The following is an 11,392-nucleotide window of genomic DNA, read 5'->3' on the forward strand; positions in this document are numbered from 1 at the left end:
ACAAACAGACGATACAATGTTATTCTTTTGGGGAAGAAAATCTGTTTCCAGTTTCATCAATTTTATTCATACTTTAAACATGGAAAACGCTTGTTGACATATAATAAAATTAAAATATGTGTTGATAATTAATTTTGTTATATATTTGATTCAATTGCATTTATAGATTCTCTGAATTCGTGATAAAATATAAATTTTGAGGTTAGGGGTGTTTGTTTACTAATCACATTTTACATTTTAACAACATTATTAAACAATATCCAGTATGCATGCTATTAAAAAGGGATATACTTCCGAAGTAGGGGTACCTCCGATTTTAATAAAACTTGGTATACTAACGTATTTTGGTGCGCTGATTACGAAAATGAAAGTGAAAATTGGCGCAAATTTGATTATCATGGTAAAAAACAAAAAAAAACACCATAAAATCATGTTTTTTTGCGATTATCTCGTAAAAAACAAAAAATTTCGAAAAAAGTTTTAGATAAAAGTTGTAGATCTCAAAAAAACACACATTTTATGTTTTATGCATTTTTTACCAAAAGTCATTATTTTTCGAGAAAAATCCAAAAAACGATCAAAAACGCAACAAAATGATGGAAAAATAGTAACTAGAGAAAAAGTTGTAAAAGCACTCACCCACCTTTTTTGCTGCCTGCCTGCCTGCAGGTTACCATGGCAACGCACGAGTGTGAGTGAGACAGAAAATTTGAATATTCAAAATTTTAAATCCTTTGTCGCACTCACTCTCATGCATTGCCATGGTAACCTGCAGGCAGTCAAAAAGGTGTGAGAGTGCCTTTAAGAATACTAACGTATTTTGGCGCGCGGATTACAAAAATAATAGTGAAAATTGGCGTAAATTTGATTATCATGGCGAAACCGTAGCGAGAGGGGGTGGATATGGCCGAAAGTATTTAGCAGGAATTGTGGGGTGGAGTCTACAGCAGCGGTAAACGCAAAATAGTACCTTGGCGAGAGGGGGTGGATATGGCCGAAAGTATTTTGCGGAATTCGTTGGATCCTGAGTAATGGTGAATATGATACTATATACGAGTCAAATAATATGTCTAACCATGACTGTTGTATATGTTTTCATTATCATGGTGTTTTTGATCGTTTTTTGGATTTTTCTCGAAAAATAATGACTTTTGGTAAAAAATGCATAAAACATAAAATTTGTGTTTTTTTGAGATCTACAATTTTTGTCTAAAACTTTTTTCGAAATTTTTTGTTTTTTACAAGATAATCGCAAAAAACCATGATTTTATGATGTTTTTTACCATGATAATCAAATTTGCGCCCATTTTCACTATCATTTTCGTAATCAGCGCACCAAAATACGTTAGTATACCAAGTTTCATTAAGATCGGAGGTACCCCTACTTCGGAAGTACACCCGACTTTACCCCCCACTTTACTCAAAATCCTGACGTGATACGCAATTTTGGAACCCAGGATCGTGTTCAGCACATCAAAATACATTGGAAAGCACTCTATCTAAAAAAAATCCTTGTAGACCTGTGTAATCCGAGAGAATATCATTATTGATATAAATTCGTTTGTAGTTTTCATTAAAGATGTAAAAACTTTACTGAAATAAATATGTGTGTAGAAATACTGCTATAAAAAAAGTTTATTATAATTTTTTTAATTTTATTTGTTACAGAAAATTGAGGTAGAGAAAGTATTCTTATTCGAGATTAGAATATCGCTACTCTAATTGTAGAAAATTCAGCTAGTTAAGATGCTTTCACAAAGTGATGCAGGTGAAAATTTGTTACATCTATAGGAGAAACATCACTTAATACAGTCACTCAAAAGGGGAACATTCAGCTTGTTGAGATTCTGTTACAGAATGGTGCCGATGTCAATATTGTAAATCAACGTGGATATACACCACTTAAAATCCCCTCGGTAAAGTTATGCATTTATCTTGTTGAGATTCTTTTACAAAATGGTGCCGATGTAAATATTGCAGATAAATATGGAGAAACACCACTTCATATCGCCACCCAATTGAGGAACATTAAAATTGTTGAGATTCTTTTACAAAATGTTGGTGCTGGAAATAGAAATAATTTGGAAATGGTTACATTGTTAATGACGAATGCAATTCACGCTGCAAACAGAGAATAAGGCGAAACTCCCGTGGATTTGGCAATAAAAAAGGATTTTTTAGATATTGTAAAATACTTGACAGAAAACGGCTTAAAAATGAGACGTAAAACTTCACTTGAAGAAGCACTTTGCTCTGGTAGTTTGGAAGTTTGGAAATATTTATTAAAATGCAATTCAACAATAGTTGCAGAAACATGTTCTTGCGATTTTGATCTACATTCAGCTGTGCGTGCGGGTCAAGTCGAAATTGTTGAGGAAATCGCAAATAAAGAAGCGAGTAAAGTAAAATCTGATCGTAGATCTTGCGGATGTGCAGTTTATATTGCTGTTGAAAATGGAAACGAAGAAATCCTTAAAATTCTATTAACAGCGGGTTTTTCAATTAGAAGTTTTCTTGGATTAAATCCTCTTCATGTGGCAGCAACATTCGAGCATACACGATTAGTAGATATACTCTTGAAATTTGGTGCCAACATTAATTCAAAAACAGATGAACAAAAAATCACCCCATTGGATTTTGCAGCAGCTGCAGGTCATGCAAATATGGTTAAATTTCTTTTAGGTTTCGGGGCTGATCCAATGGAAAATGGGAGTAGTTTGACTTCACTTTATTATGCACTGCACAGATTACCAGACGATGCTAGTGAAACGAGCGTTACTCCATTAATCTTCCAAAATTTGTTAAAAATTACAGAGATGTTATTAATCGCCGGAGTTAATAAAATTAATATACGTGATTGTGAAAAAATAATAGTAAATGCCTCTAAATTAATAGTTTCTAGCGATGATGAACAGACTTCATCTTGTTTGAAAGAAGTATCAAACGAAGGGAATGTAAATGACGAGAAAAACAACAAGAATAGAGAATTTCATCCTGAAATTATCAGATGCTTGCTTAATTATTTACCAGAAAATGAAGTCAACTGTGTCTTAAATAAATTTTCATTATCTTACAGTTCAAAAATTGTATTTGTTATTATGGAATATTATGATTATAGAAACACATATTTTTTGGGCATAAATTATTGGAAAATTGTACATATGATCGATCGAATTGAGGATATCGATTACCTTTTAAAGATTTCGTGGCATTATAAGATACATAGAAATATTTTTAAAATGATTGTTGCGCGACTAGAGTTACTTCTCTGCGATCAACAAGTGGTGAAAAAGATTTCATTTTATAATCTATGCATGATATACTTCGATTGGCGAGAGGAATGTCAACAATAGATAATAAATATGAAAAACACAAAAATTATTGATGAATCAAATGTTACTTTTTACGATATTCTAATGAAATCTGTTAATAAAGTTACAAGTAAAATAAGAAACAAAAGATTTTTAAATAGCTTAGAATTATCGATCGAGAAATTTCCAATTTATGCTGACTTTTTTGAGATACGTGTTAGGAATTGTAAACAAAGAAATGAATTAATCGATATGTGCGTAGATAGTATGTTCCTTCTCATTAAAAGGAATTATAAAATTAAATTTTCTTCTGAAGAAATCGAAGAAATTTTACAATATCTTTCAGTAATCGAACTTCGAAAATTATCAATGGCGTGTTCTTCATTATTTGCATATTAAAAACTAAAAAAAGGTGATAATTTGAATTATTTTCATTTAAGTTGTCGCTTTTACTACTTGTATTTTTGTACTTAAAATTATATCTAAGAAATTAAAAATTACTGCGCTTTAATTTACTCACCTTCGAAAAAGGTGACAAAAATTTGCAAGAATGGAAAATATTTCGTTGAGCATGATTAAATTTTATTTTTAAAATAAATAATAATTTTTAATTTAATTAATCTTACAATAAAATTGAATTTAAGAAGTTTCATTATTAGAATAATGAAGTTATTAATATAACATATTAGATTTATTTTTATTTCATCATATCTTAAAAAATGTAAGTCATCAATTTTTGTGCAACATAAAACAAAAATTAATCTATTTTAATTTTTTTAGATTGATTATAATTACGGGTTAATATTTTATATAAAGAGGGGTATTAGAAAATGTAAGTGCATAAATTATATAAAATAATATATATTTTTATGTAAATATATTTATACAAATCAATTAAATAAAGAAGAGGCAGTTGAAACAGCGCACGATCAGTTTTCTACTGCAAAATAGATATTTTTCAAACTTAAAATTCCAGGCCCAAATTTATGATGCTCACAGTAGAATTTATTGATGTGTACTTTCTGTACAATAGTATAATTATTAATATATACATGTATAAATAATCCTTCCTAATCTTCATTAAGAATATTTTTTATCTTCTTCAAAAATTTTTAATATGGTAGGAGATACCTGAAATATCTGCGAAAATATAAACGTAAAATTTTTATTACTAAAAACAGTACATAGTTAATGTGAATAGAATAGAAATTAAAAAAGCAGAATTATGAAATGAAAATAATTGAATATTTATGTTAAAAATAGATTTACAGAATTTTCCACAACACAAAAAACTAAAAGAACAAAACTGAAACAAAAATGATTATAAATAAACTTAGAGCAATAATGTAAAAAATACGAAAAGTCAAAAAGCTTATTTTCTAAAACAACCGGAGTAAATTGTTATTCACTTACTATCTCCCTGAGATTAGAGACTTTCTTGCGCAGGCGCTTAATAACTTGTTTCTGCATTTTTGACGTTGTCATACTCCTCTGTAGCTTCTGTCGCATTTCATTATATTGTTTTACCAAACTTTTAGAACTGGAGTTATATTGATGGTCATGATTCAAACTTGCTATTTGTTGCGGAGTTGTTTCTCTATCGTGAGTTCTTTGATTATTTGGAGTTGATGGCGATGCAACAAACGATTCCAAATCTAAAAAAAATATTTATAACCATTTACATTAACTAGTACAGAATTTACATTGGCTATATTTAATTGTTTATGTAAAAACTCTATAAATTGATTTAAAACTTACAGTATAATATCATGGTTACCTGAGTTAAAACTTTCAGCATTTTGCATATTTTCCAATGAATATGAACGTTTATTAGTCAAAATTCCTGCAATTTCATCCTGTCTATTAGAATACGCTTCAATTGAATTACTTTCAGCATTTTTACTTGATTTAAAACGTTTATCATTTTGAATGTTTTCTAACAAACACGAGTGTTTATCAGCTGAAACTCTAATTTCATTTTGATTTACAGAATTTATTTTTAAGGAAGTACTTTCAGCATTTGGTTGAACAATTTTGTAAGAACGAACAGAACCTAAAAATAATAAGTTTATTATAAAAACCTTAACAACGAATCTTTGTATTCAACAAGAAATATTTAATGGTGTCTCAAAGCCCATGAATTTTTATACATAATATTTTGTATGGGGAAAAAACACTTTTTCTTAGATTTACTGTAGAATCATTAAAAATTAGGAAAAGAAGCAGGCGCAAAGTACCTACATCTAGGGTTTCGTGGCTTTTTAAATTCGGATCAAAAGTTATTTATATATAATAAATAATTTATAATTACATTATTTTTGAATTAATTTCGCTCCCATATTATGGGTTTTTTACTATAAATTTATTCATAAATTAATTTCTATAAATAAGTTCTCCTCCAAGCAATAAATTACTTAACGTCATTTGAGTTTTCCATATATAAACGTTAATATTGACATAAAATCAACATTTTTCGACTGGCCTACTCTATTTTTCTTTAAAAATGTTCATAGAATAACATACAATTCATTATTTATATAATTTTTATTTTTTACTATTTTTTAAAGGATCTCAAAAACTACCAAAAATGCAAAAAAGTATTATTGTTTGTATTTACATGACATCTAAAAAAAATTTAAATAATTTGTAATTGACATTGTTTAAATATTCTCAAATGGACCAAGACGAATAACGTTATTTCATAATTTTTCAACTTTTATTACTTATTTCTGTAAAGAGGGAACTGAGGGAACAATTAATAAATAAAAATTTTTTAAATTGTCTAAACCATTTTTGGTTTTTATAACTTTTATAAAAATATACATCAAGTATAAAAATATTTGAAAAATTTATTAAACAAAATATTGTTATTATTATTCTCAATATATACTTAGAGAGCTGCAAAAATGAAATAATTTTATAACATTTTAGAATTAAAAAAATTGTTAATCAGATCTAGCTAACGAATATAAGAATTTTAATTGTTACTTATGTTCCGCGTAATTGTTAGCTTTAAATGTAAATTATTAATCAACTGTAAAAATTATATTAAATAAAATACAGTCAAGTTTTCATTTTTGTTGAAAACGTCAATTTGCAAAAGTACGAAAAATAATTGCTGCATCTCTCTAGATGTTGAGAATAATATATTTTTAACCTATGAAAATCATGTATAATTTTATTTTTCTAACTTGTAAATGTTAATAAAAAAAACATATTAATGAATCATGGGACAAAATTTCCCGGTGGTAGTTCTAGGTATGCAGGCTCTTCGGTATTTCTTGTGTTAAGATAATAAACCTAATAATAAATAAGTAAGTAAAATAAGTAAATTATAATACATATTTTAGTTAAAAATAAAAAATCCCATAGAGAAATTAAATAAAATTATTAGTAAACAATTTTAAAGTAATATTTCACTTTTTTGCATTTTTGGAAGTTTTTGAGGTCCTTTAAAAAATATTAAACAATAAAATTTTTTTATAAATAATTTTATGTTATGAACACTTTTAAAGAAAAGTAGAGTAGTCCGCTCGAAAAATGATGATTTTTAATGATTCTACAGTAAATCTACGAAAAAGTGTTTTTTCCCATACAAAATATATGTAAAAATCCATGGGCTTTGAGATACCATTAAATATTTATTAAAATCAAAATGAAAAAATACGTATATTTTTTTATTTTATTTAAAACAAAATTTTTGACGGGAATGATAAAAATTCGAAAATTTTAAAAATATTATTAACCAAAATACCTTTTAAAATATATGGGAAAAATAAAGTTGGAATAGCATTTTGCTTTAAAATTTGACCACCTGTTTTCCGTTTGTAAAAACAATGATCCTCAAAATGTTCATCACAAATAAGACTTCTGTCATTAGGATAAAAATTCTCAAGTCCAATATTTTTTATCCACACTTTTAAAAGTTTATCATTTTTAAACGGAAATCTGCAAACAATTATCATAAGTATGAGAGGCATTCTATTTCAACCCGTTCCACCTTCAAAAGACGATCGCCAGCAGAGCGTTTTTTAAGTTAATATTTTTATATCAAAAGTAAATAATTTATATAATGTTAAACACTATTTCGAAAGAGAATTTAACGACCTTTCGATTGGTCTTAACATTTTTTTTAATTTCTTACAATTTCAAACAGAAATTGCGTTTTGAAATATTCAATTCTTGATATCTCAAAACACCCCCCCTTCAATTTTATTTTAACATATATGAAAATAAAGCTTAGTTTTTCTAGTTTCAAACTCCGATTGGTTTATCATGGACATTTGTGGGGATTTTTGGATAACAGTGATTCAAAATATGTGTTTTTGAAAACTTTGACACGAAGTATGAAGTTGAATCCTAACCCGCATTCAACCTACGTCACACACGAATTTCATTGTTTTGAAAAAAAATCGCAACCTATAATAATAAAAATTTTCTGTAAGGAGATTAATAATATCGTATTTATTTTAATAAAATGCTTTTAAGTGATTTTTAAGTTTAAATTTAAAATTACTCACCAAATTAATTTTTTAATATTAAATGCTATTATTATTGGAGGAAAATTTTAAATAAATACTTTTATTTTATGAAAAAAAAGACATTTTTTGTAGGTTAAACGAAACATTTTTTATTTCAGCAAAAATTAAACACAGAAGAATTATAGTCCTTGAAAAAATACTAATTTTTAAATAACAAATTTTTTTCTTTATTTAGTTTTGAAAAATTTACTTTCCTCGGACGAAGAATATTTTTTTAAAAGCATTTGTGTTTCAGAAACAGGAATTAAGGTGTGATATTTTTGTGTTCCTGAAATTGTTTTAGATTCATTAAATCTTTTTTTAAGAAATTTTTTAAAAAAATTTTCAGAGTAAATCATACTTTGACTCTTGCTTAAAAATCTCAGAAGTACAAAAAATTAGGAAAATTGTTCTCATATATTAACAATTATTATCGCGGTGCAAAAATTCGCAATATTGCGTACTAATATTGCTTTTTATTTGTCTCTTATAAATAATAAAAATTATGCTAATGAAAGATAAAAGCTATTAGAAGATTGAATTTAAAATATTTAGAACACATTTATTCAAATTATTTATTTAAAGATAATTATTGTATAAATAAATAAATATTTCAAATAAATTATTGTACAGGTTGTGATTTTTTTCAAAACAATGAAATTCGTGTGTGACGTAGGTTGAATGGGTTAGGATTCAACTTCATAATTCGTGTCAAAGTTTTCAAAAACACATATTTTGAATCACTGTTATCCAAAAATCCTCACAAATGTCCATGATAAACCAAATGGAGTTTGAAACTAGAAAAACTAAGCTTTATTTTCATATATATTAAAATAAAATTGAAGGGGGGGAGTTTTGAGATATCATGAGTTTTATATTTCAAATCAAGATTTCTGTATGAAATTGTGAGAAAATTAAAAAAATGTTAAGACCAATCTAAAGATCATTAAATTCTCTTTCGAAATAGTGTATAACATTATAATATTATTTTCTTTTTTATATAATAAAAATCTCTTGAAAAACGCTCTGCTAGCGATCGTCTTTTGAAGGTGGAACGAGTTGAAATAGAATGCCTCATGAATAAAAAATATTTGCAAAAAATTTCCTTTCACAACAATTTGCAAGATTTTCAATAATTATATTAAAAGATATTTTAAACTAATAATTAAATATGAAAGTAAAATAATAATAGGTATATTATATTTAGAAATGTATTATTATTATTATTATAAAATGAATTAAAAATTTCTGTAAAATAATTTTCTTACTTGCGAAAATTTACGTTGCATCCTATTTTTTTAACATTATTGCAAGAAATACACTTCAAGTAATATCTATCAAAAATGGTTGGTATGCTTTCTGAATGAATTCTTTCTTGGTCATTTGTCGCTTTTGAGAAACATTTTTCATCAAAGTGATCGCCACATAATCTGGTGTTCAATGTTAATTCAAAATTTTCATCAAACCCCATGTTTTTAAGCCACTTTTGACGTAATTCCAAACGTGTTGGGAATCTGAAAATTATTTTAATATGAGGCAAAAAATTATTTAATTAACTTAACAAACAAAAATTTAATGACTTGGATTTTTTACAAAGAATTTGATTTGATTAATATACTTTCATTTTCCATGACATGAAATTTTCTATTGCTTCATCTTTCTGGGTCAGTCCACTGACTTTCGTCTAAAAGTGGTTGCGACCAAGTTTTTAAAAAAATCTAGTTTTAATCTATGTTTAAAAGAAAAATTTGAATTTTTTTTAAACAAATAGCTGTATTTGCCAAACGGCTTGCTTGTTTGAAAATCCCCACTGTGAAGTTGTAGAGAATCATTTTCTGAAGAAATTAAGCCATATTTCATTGAAATCGAATCATTTTTAAAAAATTCTGTAGAAGCGATATAACTAAAAACTTGTATCAACAAATAAATTTTGCATGTTTACAAATTTTTTTCTTGAAAATTATTATCTCATCTTTCAGAAAGTATAATTAATAATGTTATTTTAATTATTTAAATGTTAATTAATTATTTTTTCTAGAGCTCTGCATTTCCGTGGATAAAAGTCCTTAAAAATATTAATTATCCAAAGTAGGAGGTTCACGATGTGATTTCGTAAACTTTCAATTTTTTTAAAAACGCTATTATTAAAAAAAAATTACATGTTGGAGCTTACTAAACAGATAAATCACTTTATTTTGCACACAGGAGCAAAATAATTATTAAAAAAATTTATTACTTTTAGATGGTATATGATTTTGAAAAAAATTTTCTTAAAAAAATTTCAAATTTTGTTTTTATTTATAACTTTTTTGTCTTTGCTCCGAAAAATTTGAGGTTTTTGCACATTACATTTTAATAATATTCTTTATCTTATCTTATCACGAAGATGTTTTGCTTCATTTTGTAGATATTATTTTTCAAAATTTTTTATTTAAAAAGGTTAATTAAAATGCTTAAAGTTAACTTATCAATTTCAAATTGCTACATATTTATAGAAAATGAAGCAGTTTGAATTTGGTTAATTAACTTTAAATCTTTTAATTAACCTTTTTAGATAAAAAATTTTGAAATTTAATATCTCCAGAACAAACCTTTGTTGGATTTTAATAGAAGATAAAGAATATTATTAAAAATCAATGTGCAAAACCTCAAATTTTTCAGAGCACCGACAAAAAATTTATAAGTAAAAAAATAATTTTGAAATTCTTTTCAAGAAAATTTTTTCCAAATTCATATATCATCTAAAAAGAATAAATTTTTATAATAATTCTTTATTTACTGTGTGCAGAATACAGTGATTTATGTTTTTGGTGAGTTCCAACATCTAATTTTTAATATTTATTTTAATAATAGCGTTTTTAAAAAAGATTGAAAAATTTAAGGTTACGAAATCACATCGTAAACTTTCTACTTTTGATAATTAATATTTTTAAAGGGAATAAAATTTTTACCACAATAATTGTATAAATAAAATTCGAATCATGTTTCGAAGCGGCAAAGTTGTGGGAAAAATATTTACAGTGTAAAAAGTAAACTAGTGAAACAAAATATAACCTAAAAATTACACATAATATCAAAATATGTACTAACTTGTGAAAAGAAACACCTCTTGCATCTTTTTTTCCACAATACGCACATACTAAAACCATTTTTCACTTGAATGTAAATTTTAATAATATTCATATAAATGAAAAATGTAAAAAAACAAAATTTAGTTGATGAAAACCACTATGCAAACTACACCATATAAAATATTTTGCCTGATTCTCATTTTCTAATTGTAAATTTGCAGAAATTTGTAATAGTACAGAATTTAAAAAATTTATTGTCAAGTTAATTCTTTGAAAGTAATAGTTTTACAACTTTTTGTAAATTTACCACTTTTTTGTTTACATCGACACAAATTCACTGTTAAAAAAATGTGGGCGCACATAGAGATCAGTGGGGCGCATGGTTTTGACAAGTTAATTTTGTACATGACGATAAAAAAAAAGAGTTGTTCAGTCGTGGTCATATTGACGTCCTCCCTTTTCTGTCTTTGTCTTACGTACGTGTTGCCAT

The 11,392-nt window shown here is 26.3% G+C and overlaps 2 protein-coding genes across 5 annotated transcripts; one reads left to right on the forward strand and one right to left on the reverse strand.

Moving 5' to 3' along the window:
* The first annotated feature begins 13 nt into the window (after positions 1-13).
* LOC127287492 (ankyrin repeat domain-containing protein 17-like) lies at positions 14-4,281 on the forward strand. Of its 4 annotated transcripts, XM_051314460.1 has the most exons (3): positions 863-1,034; positions 1,669-1,916; positions 1,981-4,281. In XM_051314460.1, exon 3 carries the CDS (start codon positions 2,217-2,219, stop codon positions 3,351-3,353), a length of 1,137 nt encoding a protein of 378 aa, XP_051170417.1. In that variant the 5' UTR covers positions 863-1,034; positions 1,669-1,916; positions 1,981-2,216; the 3' UTR covers positions 3,354-4,281. The 4 variants fall into 4 exon arrangements, with proteins under 4 accessions (XP_051170416.1, XP_051170417.1, XP_051170414.1 ...); XM_051314459.1 differs by lacking the exon at positions 863-1,034 and adding an exon at positions 14-201 and having other exon boundaries at positions 1,669-4,281; XM_051314457.1 differs by having other exon boundaries at positions 1,669-4,281.
* On the reverse strand, positions 4,157-11,291 carry LOC127287494 (uncharacterized). Its single transcript, XM_051314466.1, has 6 exons — positions 10,922-11,291; positions 9,100-9,345; positions 7,066-7,259; positions 5,089-5,364; positions 4,725-4,966; positions 4,157-4,451 (listed from the first exon to the last, which is right to left on the reverse strand). Exons 1-6 carry the CDS (start codon positions 10,978-10,980, stop codon positions 4,392-4,394), a joined length of 1,077 nt encoding a protein of 358 aa, XP_051170423.1. The 5' UTR covers positions 10,981-11,291; the 3' UTR covers positions 4,157-4,391.
* Positions 11,292-11,392: the final 101 nt, after the last annotated feature.

Source organism: Leptopilina boulardi, unplaced genomic scaffold (assembly GCF_019393585.1).
Source record: "Leptopilina boulardi isolate dan_hultmark-lab unplaced genomic scaffold, ZJU_Lbou_2.1 LbouV2_371, whole genome shotgun sequence".
In the NCBI taxonomy this organism is placed as follows: Eukaryota; Metazoa; Arthropoda; class Insecta; order Hymenoptera; family Figitidae; genus Leptopilina; species Leptopilina boulardi.